Source organism: Phalangium opilio, unplaced genomic scaffold (genome assembly GCF_054372755.1).
Source record: "Phalangium opilio isolate 3A_F unplaced genomic scaffold, DU_Popi_V2 ptg000077l_1, whole genome shotgun sequence".
NCBI classification, from domain to species: Eukaryota; Metazoa; Arthropoda; class Arachnida; order Opiliones; family Phalangiidae; genus Phalangium; species Phalangium opilio.
Genome location: NW_028324185.1, coordinates 9,934,054 through 9,958,497, shown reverse-complemented (window position 1 = coordinate 9,958,497; position 24,444 = coordinate 9,934,054). Strand labels below are relative to the sequence as shown.

General features: G+C 36.0%; 1 protein-coding gene and 1 non-coding gene across 2 annotated transcripts; one reads left to right on the top strand and one right to left on the bottom strand.

The window, feature by feature from the left end:
- Window positions 1-8,967: 8,967 nt before the first annotated feature.
- Window positions 8,968-13,598, top strand: LOC149657634 (uncharacterized). The gene is made up of 2 exons (XM_089844731.1): window positions 8,968-9,556; window positions 12,518-13,598. The coding sequence occupies exons 1-2, from the start codon at window positions 8,968-8,970 to the stop codon at window positions 13,405-13,407; spliced, it is 1,479 nt and encodes a 492-aa protein (XP_089700857.1). The 3' UTR covers window positions 13,408-13,598.
- Window positions 13,599-22,311: 8,713 nt separating this feature from the next.
- On the bottom strand, window positions 22,312-22,384 carry TRNAV-CAC (transfer RNA valine (anticodon CAC)). The gene has a single exon. It is a non-coding gene; the product is annotated as a tRNA-Val (tRNA).
- Window positions 22,385-24,444: the final 2,060 nt, after the last annotated feature.

The window sequence follows — 24,444 nt, the reverse complement described above, 5'->3', positions numbered from 1 at the left end:
TGATCGTAATTTAACGCGAGAGTTTAAGTGTGTAATACTATTGTGTTTTTATGCATATTTTAATAGCTTCGTTGATTAAATAAAATTTTGTCCTACATCCCCTTCCCTTGAAAGAATTCATACCACGCTGTTGAAGCAGTTTTAATAGCGTTTTATTTGTTTTGAGGTTAAACACTTCTTAGCAACAAATTCATGTAAATATTTTATTACTTAATAAGAAAGTTGTTTTAAAATTGTCAAGTTAAATATTTAGAAACAAATATTCCTTTTTTACTCTTGATAAAAACTGAAGATTTAAATTCCAGTCTAAACACTGTGTAGGTGGAAAATCATCTCTATTTAAGATCATATACTGTACGCTTCAGAAGGCATTTTAGATTTCATATGTCGAATTGTATCCCTCAGGGGATTATCTCTCTTCCTAGGGTCAATTATTAAAATTTTCAACCCCCAAAAGTAGCGTTGCTACAATTTTATAAATTTCACAAATTATGATTTCTCATGAAACTAAGAGCACTTAGAAAAGTATTGATTCCATAATCATTCCCCACATTTCATTTCTTGAAATATGCTCATTAAATTCATTAAGAAGATTTTTCGGTATGGGATTTTCAACATCAGGTACCTCAACTGTTGTGTCACCATCTTCCTCTGTTAGCGGGCCATTCCAATCAATACGATAGTCACCAATATCTCAGGACTGGCACAGTACCTGGAAAACTTGGCAAATTCAGGGAATTTGAAAAAGGGTGTTAAAAGTCAAGGAAAAGTCTGGGAATTTAAAAATTGTCGTAAATACGGGACAATGATAAGTTCTATAGGCCTACATTAACATAATCCCTGATTCAAAGCCGTCAGTCAGTTATAAGTTGGCCATGTATTCCAGTAGATATTATTCCCGCGCGAGCAGCGTGATCGAGTAGGCTATTACTTTCTCAGCAAAGCAAAACCAAGGAGGATAATAGAACCAACCAACAAATAAACAAGTTGGCTTGGTCTCGTCTCCATCTAAGGGATAGGATCACGTGACTAACGAAGTTGACTGTAGTACCATCTGTTGTTGAGCGACGCAAATAAGTCTCTTATTTTTCTGATTGGATTAGAGTCTGACTCTTGGGGTAAAACAGGTTCTGCGAATGGCAAAATCAAGCAATCCCTTTCTCGCCTTAATACCCGCGAACGAGATCGGAGCCGGTATTGAAATTCAAAAGATTTGTTGGTTGGGTCTATTTGAAGGGCCGACTTGGCTTTTGGGGGGTGTTAAGTGATTTTTGAACCTAGGTCCTGCTAACACCTGGTTCATTTACGGAAAACTATTGGTTTCGGGGGGGGGGTACGGTAATTTGTTTGGAGGATTTCGCGAATCGCGATGGCGGGCCAGGCTGCAACTCGTGATGTTTCATCAAATTGGAAAAATTTTAAATATTATGGTGGACCTTTGTGTTGCTTCGTAAATTGCTAAAACTCTCAAGAGAGAGAGTATAGCAGCCAGTATACGGACAAGCTGTCCGTATAAAGGCGGCATATATGGAGCCCTCATTAGGCGTTTACCCCCACCCATTTGGTGCCCCCCTCTTTTCTATCTCTTTCCTCTGGATGGTCCCGTGACCGAAGGGGGAAAATAGGGTTAGGGGGGTGGTTGATGACGTCACGTATCACGTGATGTTGTTGGCGGGAAATTTGAATTTATAGGGTTTTTTTCGTGTATTGGTATGACGTCACGTAATTTACTGGTGTTGAATGTATTCGGTGTCACTTAACTCTAGGGGTATTGTAGGATATTGTGTACATTTAGGGGATGATTTATATAGGTTCAGTAGGCCCTTTCTACACCCTTCCCGTAATGCTGTTCTTTGTACGGTTTTAAGGTCTCTCCATGTCATACTAAAGAACTAGTTTTAATTGTGATATGGTTTACGTCGTTTATTATAGTTAGCAATTAAGTTACGACGCTATGTAGGGTGTTACAGTTAGTAAACGAAATACAGGGTTAGAACAATAGTACATTTTAGTATCATAAAAGTGGTATTACGTCATTTTTTACACAACTTAGTAGTTGATTAGAAGCTAAAATGAAGCAGTACTGCTAAAACATCATAAATAAAATTTGATTCACTTTAGTTTTGATACGATTTGGCGAATAAGTACAATTACTGGAGTTAAAATGCAAAGTAGTACTAAAAAAAACATCATAAAATGCTGATCCTAACTAAAGTATACACGAATATAGCTTGACTGTTTCATATATTTTCTAATTAGCACATATTTTAAGGGATATTTTTACGAAAAAAGAATTACATATTACGTAACGCGCATCGTTGGAAACACATGATTTCTTACTAGCCTTGCCCCCCCCCACAATTTCTCTCCAGAATTCGGAAGTGAAATGACCCTCTATAGTTTGCAAAATTCCCTTTTGGCCACCCAACAGGTATATATTACATGCCATTAAGGGGGAGGAGGTCGAGCTTGGTACATAACAAAAGTATTTATCCCCTATCTGTTTTTATTTATACGTAAACACATTCAGACGTGTCTAGATTTTTTTGAGATAGAGGGAGGGGGGGGCAGGGCCAATTGATTCCTTGTATTCTTATCAATGGAATTTGTTTTTCTTTAAGTGGACCACCAACCAGTTGGTTTAGGGCCTTAAAAGGGGACTTGGTCGAACCAGTTGTATTGTTAACAATGGATCTGTATTTAGAGTGATTTATGACGCACCACCCACGTGTTAAGACATTCCATCGGTTTTTTACTTATACGTAATATTTATACGTAACATCGTTCAGACTGGTCTATGGCCATAAAAGAATTTATCCCCATCCGTTTTTATTTTTACTATAAAGACGTGTCTTAATGGGTTTAGGGGGGGGGGGGTTGAACCAGTTGTATTTTTATGAATGGAATCTATTTTCGGATTTATTGCTTTGTTAGTTGGTGGCCCATTCTACCACCAAAACATTTAATTGTTTCCAGGTGGTTGCCTCGAAGGCATTATCCGGACAAGTCTCAACGAGTTATGTTTTTGTAGCGTTAACAGAAACGCAATATATCATTAGACCGAAGCATTAACCTAAACGTACTATATTTATCAAAATTATCGGCAGCGTAATCAAAAATTTGTGGAAAACGTAAAACCGGTAATGTATTCGCAACGCATTTCGTGTTAGAAGTAAAAAACAATCGAAACGTTTTTAATCAACAACGTTACATTTTTTCGAACCGAAATTGATCATTTGAAATTTTTAAAATTCCATAGGAATACATGTAAAAATGAATAGACCACCGACACGAAATCAGTTGTTTAGCATACATTTAACCGAAACTAAAAGCGTAATTTGAAAAACATTTCAAATTGTTAAAAACGTGTCGATAAATTTGCACAGCATTTATCAAAATTACTCTATGTTTCACCAAAAACACTTTTGTTTTAGCAAAATTTCACCAATTATTTTCTATTTAAATAAAAATTTAACACCTATTAAGAATTTGTGATGCATTCCCTAGCGGTGTATACTCAAACCACGGGGTGGAGGTCAATAGAGATCTTGAGGGCATAATAAAATGATTGTAAAAATAACTCTCTCTGGCAAGCTGAAGGGTCCGTTACCATTAGGTGCGGGCGGTTTCTACGTTATCCCCATCTCCATTGTATTTCATGAATTGTTATGGAGTCGAGTACACAAAGGTTGACCAGAATACGTCAGATCTTGGCGATCAACCCCCTAAAATCTACTTATTGTACTATTTAATTTATTGGTCTTGGGAATGCTGGAATTCCTTAATCTTCAGAACTTTGACATAAAAATACGCTTACAGTCTAACATTGCAATGACTAAGGACAATAAATATTTCGTAATAGCTGCTTAAGAAATTTGGTATAAAAACCCCCTGACTCAGTAGAGTCGAGTAGCATTATTCGAGAAGACCTTAAACTTACAAGATGGAAAATAAAGAAACGGGCAAAAGGAAGATAGGTGTGACTAACGAACGTAAAATTAACGGGAGATTCCACATCTCGAAAGAGTTGTTCTTAACAACAGGATTTGTAAACGGTACGCTGGATCCTGAAGTTCGCCTCTGTAGGCAACAATCGGTAAAAAGCTTCGCCATTTCAACAAGTACATGGGAAAAGCTGATTCCACGTTTACCCGTATTAGCAGGTTGGACTGCCGCCCACGAAACCAACAATTTTGAAATCGTGTTAAACGATAACCCCAACGAAAAGACAATGGTTGTGGCATACCATAACATATGTCATATTAAAGACATGCTAAAGGAGGACTCAATTGTTTTGAACAGTATGGAAACAGCGGCCCTGAATCGCGTTTCGGGAGCTGTAAATGAGCATCTTATTAAGGTAAATGACCATGAAATTGTGTTCACACATATGGCCGATATTATCATAGAGTTTTATAACGACATTTATGATAATTTATACGGTGATTACGAACGCATACCGTGTTTGGATGGCCAACCTGAGAAATTCGACGCCGTGATAGGGTACTTCACTAACTTTATAACGTCGTACCAGGTAGTGACGAAATTCAACACTGTTCTTCAAGAAGAAAATCTTGAAAACTACTTTTATAATTATAATTTATTTTCTGTAATTTCGGGTCAGATAACTTATTTAAAAACCCGTATGCATTTATTAACTCATTTTTAATTTATATCTACTTGCTAATTTGTTTTTTTTGGTGTTTAAAATAAATTGAATTTAAATCCGAAAAAACTGGTCCATTTGTATATAACTAATACTAAGCATATCTTTTTTTCTTTTGCTGTTTAAGCCTAAAAAACTTTGACGCTAAAAAATATAAGCTTAATTTAAATAAAGAGAGAAGTATATAAAGCTAAAACAAAATTCTTTTTATTTTTAAAAAAATATTTACAAAAATTTTTTTGCATTTTATTTATTTTTTTTGGGGGGGGCACCCTCTCGTTCACGGCAACGAGAGGGTTTGCACGAGTGCACGAAAGCCTTCGAACAATATATTGTCTCGACATTCGTACACCCGTGCATGACCCGCGGGGACTTCTAAGAAACGTACCCGGCGATACAGATGAAGCTGCGAGAGCTCCAGGATCACCCTGTAGAGAAGAGAGAAAAAAAGAGGATTAATAAAGTATTGGATAGCTAATAAAAAAATTAACTTACCGGAACCCTCGACAGTTTAAGGCCAGGAGACTGTAATAAAAATTATAAAATTAAATTTAGATAAAATCATAAAATAATGCGTGAAAACTCACTCGTGGGGGATGAAGATACAATTATTATACACGATCTGCCTAACTTGGTTTAGCAGATCGTGCATAAAATCATCGTCCACCACGACCTCGGCGAGTATCGCCAAGTACGCCGTGATTTGATAGATTAAACTACGAACAAACAGAAATTATAATTTCGCGTTATATTATCCCAAAGATAAAAGATTCACTTACAAGTCCCCATTGACGTTCAAATCAGCCTCTCCCGGCCGAGGCATCACTTGCCAAGGGTAATAGATAGCCGGGAGAGGAACGTAATGGTCTGGTGATGGTGTCCTTGGAGGCGTGGGCGGAAGTGACGGGCTGGGAGGCGGTGATGGGCTGGGTGACGGTGAAAGGCTTGGAGGCGGGCGACGCTGCGGCCCGATGACACACATTTGCGGCCGCCGCTGTGGGGGCTCGGGGGTCCCTGAACGGGATGTCCCCGATGAGTCCGAAAATTCACAGGGGGAATATGGGGTATCAAACCCGTGAACATAGCTATAGAGAAAGATTTTCTAAGTCTTCTCTTAAAAAACTAAGTTTTAAAAAACTTTTTCTTACCATGTTGATGAAAGGTCCATCGCTTCTTGTTGTTGGCTCATGGTTTGAGAGAAAGTGGTGCCTCTGGGGGGGTCAACCTCGTCGTTTTATACTTTTTACTCGGGTCAAGGCGTGTTCGAGATCAAACACGTCACTACAATATGGTTAGCATGTACAAGGGTAAAAATTTTCGCGGGCAAAATTATCAGAAGCCTTGCTATTGGACTATTTTCAGATGTCTTTCTTTTTGGATACATTTGGAAAAACAGCATTTCTTTGATCTACCGTACAAGGGTCTTTGGTTTAAACTTATTTACCATTTCGAATTGTGACAATCAATGTTAAAAGCTTATAGAATCTACTATAGTGAGAGGTAGGATGATGTCCTTAGTTTTGAAAATGATTTCAACGCGTTCATGGCGTCTTGCGGCCCTTTTCAACTAGTAGTAATTCTATTGTGATATATTTTTTCTTGGAGGGGCTTGGTCGGGGAGATGGAGAGGGGGCTATGTGCATTGTTTGGTATTCTATTTTAGGATCTTTTAGTACAATTCATGTAAAAACATCTTCGCTTCCGATCTCGAGATTACCTAACAGGCGGATACCATAAAATTCCTATTGTAGAAGTCTAAAAATTGTTCCTACGGTGTTATTATTCCTCAGTATGCAACAGTGTTGGGGAATAAATTTGATAACAAGCTAACGCCATTAGGGAAGGCCATATAAACAATTTAAAAAATGTAAGATATATACGGACTCAGTTGTATCCTACTACAAACGCTACAGGGCCATACAAATATCGAAGCAACAGGCCTGGGGGTGGATGTTTTGTCAACGCAAGGTCCCACTCCTAAATTAGAATGAGTTCAACGCGTTCATGGCGTCCTACGACCCTTTTCAACTAGTAAAAATTCTATTGTAATATATTTTTTTCTTGAAGAGGCTTGGTCGGGGAGGGGGTGGGCTATGTTCACTGTTTGGTATTCTATTTTAGGATCTTTTAGTACAATGCATGTAAAAACATCGCCGCTTCCAATCCCGAGATTACCTAACAGGCGGATACCATAAAATTCTTCTTTTGGAGTTCTAAAAAGTTTTCCTTTATGGCGTTATTTTTCCGCAGTATGCAACCGTGTTGGAGAATAAATTCGATAACAAGCTAACGCCATTAGGGAATGCTATATAAACATTTAAAAAATGTAGGATATATACGGAATCAGTTGTATCTTACTACACGCACTACAGGACCATACAAATCTAGAAGCAACAGGCCTGGGGGTGGATGTTTTGTCAACGTAGGGCTCTGCTCTTAACTTAAGCATACCTTTGATGTTTGGTCGATTGTAAGTTTCTTCAGCTCTTGCAACCCCTCCCCTTTTTTTCAATTGGAAACTTATAAAAGATAACACCTAGTTCTGTACACCATATGTATATCATAAACAACATTTTTTGAATCAATTACTATGCCACCGACCAAAGCGAAAATAATATTTTACATCTTCTGTAATCCTATAAATATGCAAGAAAACAAGAAGGTAGGTACTGTTAAGAAGGGGACCGGATTTTCCCAGGTCTCCTCTTTTTACCTGTCAATATTTGATTGACTGTGTAGGCTTATAGTTTTGTAAGATTATAACAAAGGATGCTTTTGTAGGAATAAAATTTATAGAGACCGTAATATAAAGTAAAATATTACTTTCTTTAAAAGTATAAGTTCTAATAAAAAAAGACATTTTTTCAATTTTCATTTTAAATTGCATTTGATTTATTCTAAAATAATTCCTTCTATCTTCGTAAGGAAGAAGATAAATCTTAATATTATTTTTAAATCTTACGTAAGTCATTAAGTTTTTATATAGAAAGCGTTTAGTTGTTTTCTAGCGTAGAGTTCCAAGACTAATCTTTCGACATGTATAGTTTTTTAAAGGTATGATAAGTTTCTTCCGTGTTTTCTAAGGGTTTTTTCCTTCAATCTTGATTTTTATATTCTTGGTGTACGCCTTTGTTTCATCAAAGCTTAAGGGGATGTTTTTAGTAGACTCACCTCTGCTAGAATGACATTTAGGGAAATGTTTCAAATGTTCTTCGTAAGGATTATCGGTGGGTTTACAGGCTAATAAAATGCAGTTGCATTCGAAGCACTGTACTAGATCATCGGTATGTAACGAATAAAATCCAGCTCTGCTGTCTCTTCCTTAAAAGTTTTGAAATTTGGCCTCTTAAGGAATTAAATATGTTATATTTAAATGCCTAGTTACTACCGGGCTGATTATTGCCTATTCCGTAAACATGTTCAGGCAAGGTCTTTGGTGGGTGGTCGAACCATTTGTTACCAATGGAATTTATTTTGGGTTTTATTGCTTTACGTAGGCCTACTTCTCGCCTACACAATCATATTCAGGACCGTGAGAAACTATCTTTTCATAGGTTAGATTTTTTTTTGAAAAGTGTACAATGTGAAGCTAACAAAGGATATTTTCATAATTGAGGATCTCTCGAAACGCTTTACGCACCCTGTTTTTTATTTATTACAAGTATTGTCTCTTATTTGCTGTGTTTGTAACTAAAATCTATTTATAGGCCACTCTTTTCTTGACAATTTATTTGACATAAAGCAAATCCATCGTTCTTTTGTTTGTAAACTATTAGCAGGCATGGGTCCGAAAATGCATAGTGAGAAAAACATCTGGTGACTGATAAGATCTAGCAATAAATCAGGCTATTGTTAAACGATTGAATAATGTGGGCGTGTCTATTAAGAAATTTCGTTTGTTAGAAAAATTCGGAACGTTATTATTTAACAGACTTTAAGATAACAAAGGATATTGTCACAATTGAGAATCACTAAAAACTTTTTACACACCATGTTTTTCATTTATTACCCCAATAAAATTAAGTATTTACAGTGTTTATAACAAAATTCTATTTATAGGCCACTCTTGTGTTGACAATTTATTTGACATAAAGTAAATCCAACGTTCTTTTGATCTAAACTATTAACAAGCGTGTGTCAGAAATGCATTGTGAGAAAACATCTGGTGTCTGCTAAGCAATAAATCAGGCTATTGTTAAATTATTGAGGAATGTGGGCGTGTTTATTAAGGAATTTAGTATAAAAGCGGCTTAGGAAATGATCAAAATACACAGTCGATCTTCAAACACCGAAAGCTAAACATGGATCCTGAAACTCTTAGTACAACGTTGAACGAACTGACTATAAATAGACCCTGGCCTTTACGGTCAATATACGAGTTTTATTTCTTCCTATGCGACTATCTGCGAATAGATCCGGTGTACGGACCTCAGACTCTACCACCAATCGTAGTACAAGGTGGCTTAAATGCTATTCGAGCTTGCCTCGACTTACTTGAGTATATGAAAACAGTTGTTCGAACACCAGAGGACTGTAATAACTTGGAAGAATTGGAAAACCTACGGAATCTAATTCCGAGTCCTTTAAGAACTGAATATGTAGATCGCCTAGCGAACCGACAAGAAGAAATTGAGCGTGGTATACGGGAAGAGGATGCTCAAATCGCCGACTTCAACAGCTCGCAATATGACAAAGAGATAGCCGCATTTTTAGACAGAAAGGATCAACGACCACCCGTAGAGGAGACACTATTGAACGATACCTTGGAGAGGGAGCACGGTTCTGCAGCGGCGCTTTCTGACGATGATATCGACGTACAATGTGGAGGAGGAGAAACGGACCAGCCCACACCTATTGACAACATACCTTCTTGCGAGATACTAGGTCAAAGTGAGAGATTTTACGAACATTTTAACATGTATGGTCGAGAGTTAGTTCTTAGAATTACTGAAGATCCCGTCGCTAGTGTATGTACCGTAACCAAATGTGTCCTTAGTAAGTACAGACCTACAGACCACGTCCAAATTACTTTAAAGAGTGCCACAAATATTTGCAGATCCGAACTAGAATTATCTTTTAGAAGAGCAGATCAAGTTGACCCTAATATTCTTTTTGACCAGCTTAGTGTTATGCTCTATGATGACGAAATGGAAGCATTTTTCCTGGGTCCCGTTAAAATTATTTTTAGCATTGTAAGAATACCGGTGGGTAAAGGGCGTTCTGTAACCCGAGGGATTAAACCTTTTAATCTATTCTGTAAAGATAGACGAGGTATTGTACGTATAGTCAATTCAGATCATCTCTGTCAAGCCAGAGCCCTTTGTGTAGCTATAGCGCATAGAAATTATGCTAGTAATACAACCGAAGCTCTAAAGACCCATTACGAATCAATATCTAAATCTAGAGATGAGAACAAAATGCAGAAAGAAGCTGCTTTAGAACTATGTTATAAGGCAGGAGTAAGGGCTAGTGAGTGTGGGACGGCCGAGTCTTTTCAAAAGTTCAAAATTTATTTAAATCAATATTCGATTTTCGTCTACAAATTCGAAAATAGCGTTCCTATCTGTATTTTAGGCGAAAACGATCCCGATGATACTAGGCCCCGCCTCTTTTTATTGAGTGAAAATAACCATTATAACGTTATTACAAATTTAAAACCCCTCTTCAACCACGACCTATTCTGCGAAAAATGTCTCGTACCCTATTGGCGAATACAGTCCCATAAATGTAATGACTTTTGTTTTAGTTGCATGAGACCCACTATCTGCCAAGGCCCCCCTATAGCTTGTGAGTCTTGTTTACGAAAATTCTTAGGAGCTGATTGTTATCAAAGCCACTTAGCATCTTCCAGCAGTAAAAAGTCCCTATGTGAGCGTCTTTTTCACTGTAAAGACTGTTTAAATATTATCGATTTTTCCCGAAGAACGGAGATGCATAAGTGTGGTGAGATTTATTGCCAGGTCTGCAAGGAATATCAGCCTAGCAATCACTTGTGTTATATCCAGGTTATCAAAGATAAACCCCTGAAAGTGCCATCCGTTAAAAAGCCTAGACCCAATCTGCCTAACCTTATGTATATTTTCTTTGACGTAGAATGTATACAAACGAAGGTATGTCATGAAAAGGGGGGAGCCTACGAACACCAGGCTATCTTGTTAGTTAGTATAACAGTCTGTGAGCATTGCGTAGATGAAACATCCCTAAATTTTAACTGTATTATGTGTAGTCAGTTTGGTGAGCGTAAACAACAATTTTCAGGCGGTAATCCTATATCATTATTTTTAGATTATTTAATGCAATTGCATGCCGTTAAGAACGTCATCATACTATCTCACTACGGCAGTAATTATGATAATCAATTACTAATTCGAGAAATCATTAATAGGGATGAAAAATTCGTTCCATCTTTGAAAATTAACGGAACTCGAATTTTAGAAATGAAATTGTTTAACTTGCTATTTCTGGATTCTTATAATTTCATTCCTGTAGCTTTAGCAAAGTTTCCCGCTACTTTCGGTATATCAGACGCAGTCAAAGGGTATTTCCCACATTTTTTATTCAATGTAATAGAACATAAATTTGATGTAAATAGACAGGATGAAACCAACTATGTTATAGAAACTAATCTCCCCCCTATCGAAGCTTATGGTTGTCAATATTTTACAAGGAAAAATTTAGATGCCTTCTTAAAATGGCATAGCTCCGAAGATAGTAAAGGTAAAGGTTTCGACTTCTTGAAGGAACTCAATTATTATTGTGAGAACGACACAATTTTACTATTCCAAGGTTGTTTAACTTTTCGTACACTACTCTTTAAAGTAACGGGTGTAGATCCATTTAATTGTGGCGCAATTACTCTTCCTGGCGTTTGCTCTTATGTATTTCGGCGAAATTATCTTAAACCTGATACTATAGGTATCATACCGGCTAATTATTATAGGCTTAGTGAAAATCAGTCAATAGGGGCTATAGAATGGTTAGAGTGGACCGCGCACAAACGAAATATATCTATCCAATCCTCCTTTAGAGGGAAAGAAACCAGAATCCAAAAACTTAGAGTAGACGGTTTTTGTGAGCTTAACCTTGAAATATTCGAATACTGGGGGTGTTTCTATCATGGGTGTAAAATACACTTTCCCTTAAACAGAAACAAGGCTCTGCACGGAGACCCTGCTCAGACTTTGAACTCTAGATATTTTAGTAGCATGAACGTGTTGACCAAGCTAGAATCACTCAACTATAAAGTAAATGTCAAATGGGAGTGTGACTGGCAGGAAGAAAAAGCAAATAAACCAGAAATAATAGAGTTTTTAAAATGTAATGATATTAAGCCTAAAATAGTAAAAAGATTAGACCCCCGTGATGCATTCTTCGGGGGTAGATGTTGCGCAACAAAACTATACCATAAAACAACAGGATCAGAGCGAATTCATTACGTGGATTTCACAAGTTTATACCCATTCATTAACAAAACCACCAAGATACCTATAGGACATCCTGAAATCATATTAGACGATTTTCCTGACATATTTTCGTTTAATGGTCTTCTTAAATGCGACGTATTACCGGCCCAAAACCTAATTCATCCCGTTCTGCCCGCTCGTATTAATGGAAAATTAACATTTCCATTATGCTACACCTGTTGTAAAACCCAGTTTCAAGGTGCTTGCGAACATACTCCTGAAAAAAGAGAATTGAGAGGTACATGGGTAGTCGACGAGTTACGTCATGCAGTAGAGAATGGTTACACAATCACACGAATGTATGAGGCTTGGTCATACAAAGTGACACAGTACGATTCCGAAACAAACCAGGGAGGACTGTTTAAAGATTATGTTAATACCTTTTTAGAGTATAAAACCCTAGCTAGCGGCTTTCCAGCAGATTGCCAGACTCAAGAAGATAAGGAGAACTATGTCAAAAGTTTCAAAGACGTAGAGGGTGTAGAACTGGATATCACTAAAGTAGAGAAAAACGAAGGTCTCAGATGCCTTAGCAAACTTATGCTCAACTCTTTTTGGGGTAAATTTGGCCAGAAAACAAGACATACCTCTACAGAACTAATCAAAGATGCCAACAAATTGTACGGATTAATATTAAATCCAGACTTGGAGGTTAAAAGTTTACTAACAATCAACGAAAACACCGTATTAGTAAAGTACGAACACATTCTAGAAAACGAGATTGTGCACAAACACACAAACGTAGTTATCGCTTGTTTCACAACATCTATGGCGCGATTACATTTACTAAAACATCTTGAAAAGGTCGGTGACCTTTGTTTTTATTATGACACGGATAGTTTAGTGTACCTCTCGCCAGACGGCGCTCATTTGCTACCCACAGGCGATTATTTGGGGCAACTTAAAAATGAATTAGAATCCTATGGACCAGATGCCTATATTTGTGAATGGGGGAGTGCTGGACCAAAGAACTATTCTATGGACATTCTAGACCCTAAAACCGGCGCTAAAACTAACATTATCAAAGTTAAAGGATTTTATTTAAACGCCTCTACAGAAAATTATATAAATTTCGAAACAATGAAGAACCTACTGGGGGTAAACAATGAAGGTGAACCTCTAATGAACTCGGTTCAAGTCCCTATTGGCCCTCAAATCAGACGTCTGCAAGATCACACTCTGATCACGATCAACCAGACCAAAACATATCAGGTCGTAGTGGATAAAGTTAGAGTTCTACCTGATTATAAAACTACCCCATACGGTTATATTAAATAGAATCTTTGACATTTTCCACATAAGTTACTTGTATATATTTTAGATACCCAGTATCAGTATTTTAATAGGTATCTCAAGTATTATTTATAGTAATATTAACGTATTTTAACTATTAACATGTAACAATATTTTAACGAATATACAGTGTTTTTTGTTACTGTTTTTGCATCTAGTAAGCTTTTTTTAATTAGTATACATTAGCACTTTAGTTTAAAAATTAGTATACTTATTGTATAAGTGTAATTTTTATTTTTTGATGATAATTATAGTAACGTTTTTTTAGTAATATTTCGATATTTTTATCCGTAATCGTATATCAGTAATTAATCGTGTATGAAAAAATATATTTTTTCGTCAATCCTGTGAACATTTTAGTTTAATAACTAGCCTCATATTTGTACTAAAATCGTATAATAACCATTGTAGCTTTTAAACCATATTAAAAGTAGTATTGCTATATTTTCTATGAAGGTATATATGTACTTAATAATCTCGCATGCCGTAATATTGTTCTATTTTTATGTAACCCGTATTTTCTGATGTTTTTTTAGTAATATTTTGCATTTTAGTCTATTAGTATAAAAAATTAGTATTGTATCTGTATTAGTTTTCCATTTTAGTCTATTGTTTTGCTATCAAAACCATTGTAATTCGTATTTTCTAATGATGTTTTTTAGTAACGAGTGCCCATTTTAACTGTATATCAATATTTTAGCGTGTAGTAAAATATATATTGTTCAGTCAATCCTATAAGGCTTTTTAGTTTAATAACTACCTAATTGTGCTTATTCGCCAAATCGTATCAAAACTAAAGTGAATCAAATTTTATTTATGATGTTTTAGCAGTACTGCTTCATTTTAGCTTCTAATCAACTACTAAGTTGTGTAAAAAATGACGTAATACCACTTTTATGATACTAAAATGTACTATTGTTCTAACCCTGTATTTCGTTTACTAACTGTAACACCCTACACAGCGTCGTAACTTAATTGCTAACTATAATAAACGACGTAAACCATATCACAATTAAAACTAGTTCTTTAGTATGACATGGAGAGACCTTAAAACCGTACAAAGAACAGCATTACGGGAAGGGTGTAGAAAGGGCCTACTGAACCTATATAAATCATCCCCTAAATGTACACAATATCCTACAATACCCCTAGAGTTAAGTGACACCGAATACATTCAACACCAGTAAATTACGTGACGTCATACCAATACACGAAAAAAACCCTATAAATTCAAATTTCCCGCCAACAACATCACGTGATACGTGACGTCATCAACCACCCCCCTAACCCTATTTTCCCCCTTCGGTCACGGGACCATCCAGAGGAAAGAGATAGAAAAGAGGGGGGCACCAAATGGGTGGGGGTAAACGCCTAATGAGGGCTCCATATATGCCGCCTTTATACGGACAGCTTGTCCGTATACTGGCTGCTATACTCTCTCTCTCAGGGTCGGAGAAAGCCTGGAATTTCCTTTTTTTTGGTTTTCCACAAAACAGAGAAAGGTTAATATTCATAATTTTTTCCTCTAAGCCTTGGCTCATTGAAATGTTTTTGATAGATGTGCAAAATGGATTGAAAACTCTGGCAGGGTACATTTGCTTGGGAAAGAGGAAAGAGGAAGTTTGTAGTGAGCACTTCTCGCCTAATGAGATTTTGAATCACAAAGCGTACGTGACAGACTATCTCAATATCAATTATGTATAACGTGATATTTATGATCGTTTTATTTCTGAAACATAGGTCAAGACTTACACTAGTTTGGAACGCTGTTCCAAATAAATATAGAGATTTTCAAGACTCTGGTAAAATTAAGATATCATTCCTCTTTAATAACAATGAGAGTTCTCCTTGCCAATCATGACAAGTTCATTACCATGACCACAATTGACCAGGCATGACTGCGAAGTCTTCAAACATAAATGTCCTTTAGTCTCCCGGTTTTTATATATTCAGGGTCACCACATTTTCTTTACTTTTAAGAAAATCCTCCTATAATTTCCTATAAATCGATTATAAATTTTCTATTTTCCTATAATATATCAGCGTCTTTGCTGTGGTAACCATGCACATTATATTCATACCATACTATTATTTTTATGTTTTGATAAATGTGTGACACATATTTGTTTTGATAAATGTGATACATTTTTTTAATTGTATACCTACATTTTCCATTTTCCTTTTGAAAAATAGTCCTTAATGAAGAAATAAACATCAATCTAAATTTAAAACCTGTATATTATTTCACAGGGTCATTAGTGCCTATCGTAACTGATTCTAGTCCAAGAAGTCTAGTACCTATCGTATCTGATTCTAGTCCAAGAAGTGAAAAATTTAAATTTAGTAAGGGTAATAAAAATAATTGAGCACTAAGCGTCGGTGATATTGGGTAATAGAGTTTTCTCCACCATGGTCCTTATCTAGCTCAAGAAGTGTAACGCCCTTGTCATCCAAAAAATGACAAAATGTAAGAATTCTTAGTCCCTCCAGTTCTCAAAGAGTGGAAGCCGCAGGTAATGGAAATAGAACTAACAGTAGTTAAATAAGTTTTAAATAAATATCACACCTTAATTTCACAAGTAGATCCTGTAATCAGTCTAACTCCTGTGCCATGTAGTGGGGAAACATTTCTTTCAGGCTCTCCTTTACGACGTAAGAGAGTAGGACAAACTCCCAAATCAAGGTACAAGTTTGTTTGAATCACCATCGCTTAAAGAGTATAAGCAACTTTAATTTCAAATCATATTTTATATCTTAAAAGGTCTAAAGTTACACTTTCGAGTCTAATTTATAAAGATCAACTTTTTAGAATAATTTATAAAGATCAACTTTTTAGAATAATTTATAAAGATCAACTTTTTAGAATAATTGAACAATTAATTCTATATTTAAAATGAATTTAAAAATCGTCAAAACTGAATTTTTACATACCTATACCCTTGCCTTCCCAGCTTGGTTTTTGACGTCAACTGATTAAGCGCGGGAAAACCATGGAGCCTTAATCTAGGCTCAACGGTAGTCCGGACTGTCTAGGAGCGAAGCGTTTGGACTCTTCGACTCGTGGTTGAATTTACGTGACGTCTGCTACTTATTTTACCTAACAACTGCACCCTCCCCATCAGACTCGGACGAACCGCTTAAATAGTTAAATTAATCGACCAGATTATCCGACTCACTACTCGAGTTTGAAGACATAACAGGTTAATAAATTTAATTACCAAAATTTCAGCTAAACTATCCGCTACTTAAAAATCAAAACAGAATTGCTCCGTGATTGCAGACGACGTGGTCGAGCGCGGGAACTGGAACATAGTCTGGCCGGTCCGGGACGCTAGACTGAAGATTTCGTTTCCACGAGTCCCGACCCATAAACCCTCTAGTGATAGACAATTTTCTGACGTCATATACTTGTCTTTACTTCGGTAAAATGGCGGTCTAATTTGAAAAATGGGGGTAGAAACTTTATATATTCAAACTTATCTTACAAAATAACTACAAATCGGAGAGTTAAAAGTTTGATAGTTTTGGATTCTATGAACGAAATTCTATCTTTTGTTAAATGAATGAAAGGTTTTTCTAATAAAGCTGCGCATACCCTTTAACGTACGAAGAACTTTGTTTACAACACCATCGTTAAAAATACGAAGAAGTGTCTTTAAAACACTCACCCAATTCTTGCCCGAGCCAACCCTCTTTAAAAAACATGTCCACAAAAATCGAACAAGAAACCAAAATAGTCAAACAACATCTCAAGATACCCCTCAAAAGAAAAAAACTGAAATCAATGTTACAGCAACAGTACACTATAAAATGGAGGTTAGGGAAGAACATGTCAAAAATATAGTTCTATGGAGCAGGTAGTGGGCAAAATGAGCAAAATTATTCCAAAACCTGCCGCTGATTTTTTCAGCATGCAAGCGAATGCTGCGTTGAAAGAACCAAAAGGACGACGCTGGTCCCCACTCTGCATTATCATGGTCCGAAAGCATATCTCCTTCTTAAACAGATGTTTATTCTACCTAGCCTATCTTCATTGAAACTGTGGCTTGAAAACATTGCTTGTAAGCCTGGAATTGTCCCAGAACTATGGGACATCTTACAAAAAAAGGTTCTTTGCTTGCTGGAAAACAAAACGTTGGGTGTATTGTTATTTGATGAAATGAACCTCAAAGAAGGAATTTCATAAAACGAAGCCAGTGACCTTATTGAAGGTTACGTTGATTTGGGAAATTCTGAAATGATGTCTGAACTGGCAAATCATGTCACCGTATTCCTAATATCAGGAATCGACCGTGGCTGGTAACAGCCTGTGGCATAGTATTTAACAACAGGGCCTATGAGTGCAGAAAAGCAATACCCTATATTTATGGAAGTGCTCCGAAAATGTTTTTCCATTGGACTTAAAATCAAGGGAGTTATTTGTGATCAAGGTGCAAATAATCAAAGCCTCTACAAGACATTAAAAGTCACATCAGAAGAACCATTTATCGATTTAGATGGCCACAAAGTTTTTTGTATGCATGATCCATCACATTTAATCAAAGGTTTTAGAAACAAATGGAAAAATCATGACGTCTTCGTTAAGTTTTCAAGAGCTTCCTGGGCTCATTTGGAACCCTTTTTCTGGCTAGATTCTAGGGAAGCATTACGAATTGCGACTAAGTTGACGATACAGCACTTTTGCCTCACAGCATTCACTAAAAAGAAAGTTTCTTTGGCTACGCAACTGATCAGCAATACCACCGCCATGGGCATGACTTTCTATTGAAGCTCAGACCAAAGCAAACCTAGTTGCAGAACTTGACATAATGTTTGATTACTTGAATGCTAGCCTAAATATGACACCAAGGAATACAGATCAACCATTACGAAAAATTCAAAACATTTGGATTATTTCAGGGAAAAACTTGTTTGGCTTGACGATGTAAAATTTGATTGCGAAAGGCAGCCACCCACCCTTTTTGGGTGGAAGCTCACGATATCAGGAGTCATGCAATTATCGAAACACCTATTACAAGATGAGAAATTAGAACACGCTGTAAGGTCAAGGTTTAGCCAAGATGTGTTAGAAAATACATTTGGTAAGATAAGAAGACTTGGAGGATGCTCTGAAAACCCAACTCCTTCGTCATTTCGACTGCATTTGAAAAAGGTCATCGCATCATCACTTTTCCAACTTCCCGCATCAGCCAATTGTGCCGGAAGTTCAGATGTTGGAGATCATATGGTAGACCTTTTAAGTAGAAGAGTTGGTAGCAAAGGGAATATAATTTTGGTGGAAAAAATTCCATTTTATGGACTGGATGAAGTGTCCTTAAGTGATACCAACATTCCAAATTCCGAAGAAGGTAAAACACTTAATGTCATCACATATATAAGCGGCTACCTAGCTGGAAAAGTTTTTTTTGCACCACTGCGTCCCTTGCGACAATGCAATCTTAAAAAATGAAAAAACCATTTCATCAACGAAAGTTTAACACTTTTGAAGGCACACCGCCCAGAAGCCGGAAGTGACGTAGGTCCCTTAATTTTGGTCACACAAGAATTTTATGAATTTGTTGAAAAAATGGAAGTGAGGTTTAAGGAACTATACCCTCAATTCATGTGCCACGAAGGAATAGGAGAAAAAATCTCAACCTTACTCAGGGATATTGTTTTACCAAGTATATGCCCGACAATTAAAATTAAAAAAAAAATCATTAAGCTTTATCTTCGACTAAGAATACACCATGAAGTGAGGTTGAGAAATCGTCAGATTTTCGAAGAAAAAGAAAAGAAAAGGAAGGAAACAGAAAAAAAGGAAAGAAAAAGAGACGGAAAAGAAACACCAAACTTCATCTGAAATACCAAACCTCATCTGAAATACCAAAACGAAACGCTTCAAGTCGAAAACTTTCTATATTGAAGCACAATTAAAATAAAAACCACTGCTTTTAACTTTAAAAATATTCCTAGTGTGTCGATTAATTTAATTGGGGTACAGTACTTAACGACAATAATTTCATGCAAACTTACAAATCAGTTTAAATTTACCGCCCTATTCAATTAAGCCTTGGCTGATAAGGCTTATAACTCCGAAGGAGGAACAAAGTTTTTTCTCGGTCCTATAGGAATAAATATACAGCGCGTGAGATTGCCCCAAGGCGCCTACCGGTGCAAGGCTATTGGAATCTGTAGCTTCGAGACTTTGCCAGGGGGAAGAAATGCATTATAAAAATCATAAACAACGATCGACTATGTCTCCCACGTGCTCTAGTTTTGGCTAGAATACACATGGAGCATACAATGCATCCCCTTGACAAAAGCCTCGAGGCGAATTTCAAAACACTATGCCGTCCCGATATTAGGAAGATTGCTGAGGATTTAGCCGTGGCTTTGGAAATACCATTGAACGAATGCGCGGGGGCGGGTGCTCTACGAAGATTTCAATCATACTTGGTTGAATACCAAATAATAGTTTTGACGGTTAAAGCAAACGGCCCCCACCGTATTTTCGGCAAACCAGATTTCATTGTTGGTGCCGATGGTAATCCAAAACCGCGACTATACCTTTTCAACTATCAAAATCATTTTGACGTCATAACCAACCCTAAGCCTCTCTTCTATTTTCATTATTTCTGCGAGAGGTGTCATGTGGGATATAATTTTGCGACAAGTATTGTTATTCCTGTCAATGGGCCGAAGATTGCGAGGGGGGAGAAATTCGATGCGGGACCTGACATCGCAACTTTAGAGGGCAAGAATGCTTTGACGCCCATAAGGCTAGTGGAAGAAAAACCCTATCCGTCTATTTTTTATTTATTTATTTTTGTATATATTTATCTAGTCAGTCCCGGTGATATTTATTTATCAAGGCAGCGCGTATTTAGTCATTATATAAATTCTAGTCATATTGTTTTTGATCAATATTATCAATTAGTCATTTTCGTCTCGGTGAAATGACCTGTGATTAACCAATTTTTAGTCAATGCTTCCTTAAATTTGCCATGCATTTTCGAAATTGCAATTGTTCATTTTCGTGTCGATCTCATCTATATATATACAAACACTTTACAATTTTTATCTCATTCGTTCGTTGAAAGTCATAGGGTAAGTTCATGTATCCTTTCTATCATCCTTTTAACATGGTGATAGCAGGCCCGTCTCAAAGCGGGAAAACTCAATTAGTTTTAAAAATATTAGAGAATACGGAATCCCTGTGAGAATGTTCAAATTGAAAGTTCATGATAGAATTTACCGAAAAACTGAGACGACATAAGAAAATTCAACATGAAGTATAACCAACCGCTCCGGAGTCCGGAGTACTCGATTTATTTTCAAATCACTTGAAGAGTGAAAATGCGTCCTATGGTCTAATTCAGATTCGACGATCAAACAAAGTTGATGATGACTTCAAAAAATGCCAAGATCAGAAAAACTCTAGATAAAAATCCAACCGACAATGGTTCAATTTCCTGAACTTGAGACATTTCGGTAACCGTAAACACCCTGCTATAAACAGCTTCAAGTCGATCCCTTGGTTGGAACAGACCAGTCTCCGCAAACTTTAAAGTTCTGAAATAATAGAAACAAGTTGGGAAACCAAAATAACCTCTCCGAGTCGAGACACAATTAAGAGGTTTTTTTAAATAATTTAATAAATATTATCGATATTAATTATTTTAATCTTCATCAATATACCTTAATTCTAATATAAAAACGTCTTGGTTTGGACCAAGGCCGAAAAAAAAAACGATATGTGTGAGGTTTATCAATTGACTGAAGTTTCAGATATAGAAATTTTTTTCTAGTTATTTTTATCCACTCAATCCTCAATCAACTGATTTTACTGTTAATCGATCTAGTCCCTCTAAATTAAATGAAAAAATTACATATCTACGCTTTTTCAAGAACAATTACATTTTCGAAAACATTTTATCATGAAATTTATTGTTCTTGAAAAAGCGTAGATATGTAATTTTTTCAATTAATTTAGAGGGACTAGATCGATTAACAGTAAAATCAGTTGATTGAATTAAATATTGATTAAGGATTGAGTGGATAAAAAGAACTAGAAAAAATTTCAATATCTGGAACTTCAGTCAATTGATAAACCTCACACATATCGTTTGTTTTTTCGGCCTTAGTCCAAACCAAGACGTTTTTATATAATATCTGTCACTTCAGTCTTAATGTAATTAAATTTTGAATAATTATGTTTGCTTTACCGTCATACATTTGCACTCTATAATGGTGCATTCAAACACCATATATGCTGTTTTTTCCAGTGCCATAAAAGACATCATTTAGGGTTACTTTAACTCCATTTCTATGATCAATTCACGCCATTTACTAATATTATTTGCAAGTATTAAGGAAATATTAAGCATTAATGCACCATTTACAGTGGCTTTTAACATCTTTTTTAGACAATCTCTTGATTTTCTCATCTTACTTAGTTTAATGGTTTTAAAAGTAGGGAAAAAGTACGCTACCTATGTCACCTTATTAAACCAAGTGAAGTGAAATAATTGTTATATATATATTATAACCACTACACCACTGACACGTGGTAAGTCTAAGTTTTCCAAGAGATCTGACTAATTATTATGTCCAATCAAGATGGTTAGAACATGTATCTACCTGGGCTCGAACCTGGGACTTTCCGCGTGTGAAGCGGACGTGATAAACACTACACCATAGATACGTGGTAATACTGAGTTTTCCAAGAGATCTAGCTAATTCTTTTGCCCAATCACGATGGTCAAAACATGTATCTACCTGGGCTTGAACCTGGGACCTTCCGCGTGTGAAGCGGACGAGATAACCACTGCACCATAGATACGTGCTAGTACTGAGTTTTCCAAGAGATCTAGCTAATTCTTATGTCCAATCACGATGGTCAATACATGTATCTACCAGGGCTTGAACCTGGGCCCTTCCGCGTGTGAAGCGGACGTGATAACCACCACACTACAGATACGTAGTGACACTGAGTTTTCCAAGAGATCTAGCTAATTATTATGTCCAATCACGATGGTCAAAGCCGTACTTCTGTAATTAAGTAAAATTAACATACTTAGACTTAATTGTTTAGATCAAGCTGGCCGATAGCACACCCTGAATACTTAATTGTTAATTTAAGATAATTCCGAAAAGTATCTTCGCTGTAGTTTTTAAGTTATCAGTGGGGAAAAATCTCGAAAAACCCATGTTAATCTCCGTAGGAAATTAGCAAAAGCGGGTGAATATTACTTTAACGTTACAAAACGGTATCAAGTCATATCTACAAGGGCCTACCGGCCCTGTAGAATTTAAGTCGTTTTAAGAAACTTTATTCCAAAAATCATTTTAAACATTGACGATTGAATTCAAGCGTATGCTTCTTTAACAATTTTTGGAAATTTCGGGTATATAAGGCGATTGATTCACAATTTGTGATAAGAGAACCCCAAAATTGGGAGGCTAGACGGCGAGGTCGCATAATAGTGTCGAATAGATTAATGTCGAATAGAGAGTTGCTCTCACAATTTAGGAATTTAACCTAGAGTCGAAGGGAATTGTACCGACCGTCCTTAAAGTCGAAAAATTTCGCTTCTTAAGGATTAGCATCGAACCACATTTCGACAAATTTGATTACTATCGAATGGAATGAGGTTGAAAATAACAAAATCGGAGTACAGTCGACACGGAACTATGTCGAACTTCATTATTGTCGAAAAGATAGTTTTAAGGGGTTAGTGGCGTATTTGTTGAGGTTAGTTATGGTTTCGTTAGGTTGAGGTTAGGGTTGGTTTGGTCTGGGTTGATTGAGAATAAGGTTGGTTTGGTTTGGTTAGGTACAGGTGAGGTGATGTTAGGTTCAGATTATTTAAACTCAATTAAGAATTAGGATGGATAACAACAACGTCGCTTTTAATGACGTCGAGTCCTCATTAAACAAAAGAAAGAAAAAACCTTGCCTAAATTATCTTAAAGTGTGACGGAATTAGACCCCGAATTGGTAGGATTTTACTTTATGTAACTAGCCCAACTAACACTTGATTCTGATTAACTAGACCATGAGAAGTTTTAAAAAAAGTGATAAAAACTTAAACCCATCGCAAGTTGATCCATAAAGTTTTGAATATTTTAGAATTGCATGTACTTTCCACCATTCAGACCACTGCGCTTCTTGACGCGTTCTGCTAGATGGCTAAACATAATAACAAGGACTCGCAACGGAAATATGGCTATGAAATTTTAAACACTCGCGTAAGATAAACAACAATATTTTGGAAAAGGTATAATATTATTTGGAAAGTAAATGAAGATAAACAACAAATTTTAAAATAGGCGTAATATTATTTCGAAACGTACAAGAAGATAAACAACAATATTTTGGAAAAGACTTAACATAATCTGGGAAGTAAATTAAGATAAACAAAATTTTGGAAAAGGTGTAATTTCATTTGCGAAAAATATAGGAGAAAATTATTTTTTACCTCTCTAACAATATTATGCCTTTTCAAAAATATTGATGTTTACATTTATTTGGTTCCCGAATAATATTACGCCTTTTCAAAAAATAATTTTGTTTATCTTCATTTATTTCCCAAATCATATTACGCCTTTTCCAAAATATTGTTGTTTATCTTTATTTATTTCCCGAATAATATTACGCCTTTTCCAAAACATTGTTGTTTATCTTCATTTATTTCCCCAATAGTATTACGCCTTTTCCAAAATATTGTTGTTTATCTTCATTTATTTCCCGAATAATATTACGCCTTTTCTATAATATTGTAGTTTATCTTCATTTATTTCCCGAATAATAACACGCTTTTTCCAAAATATAGTTGATTATCTTTATTTATTTTCCTAATAATATTACGCCTTTTCCAAAATATTGTTGTTTATCTTCATTTATTTCCCGAATAATAACACGCCTTTTCCAAAATATTGTTGTTTATCTTCATTTATTTCCCGAATAATATTACGCCTTTTCCAAAATATTGTTGATTATCTTCATTTATTTCCCGAATAATAACCCGCCTTTTCCAT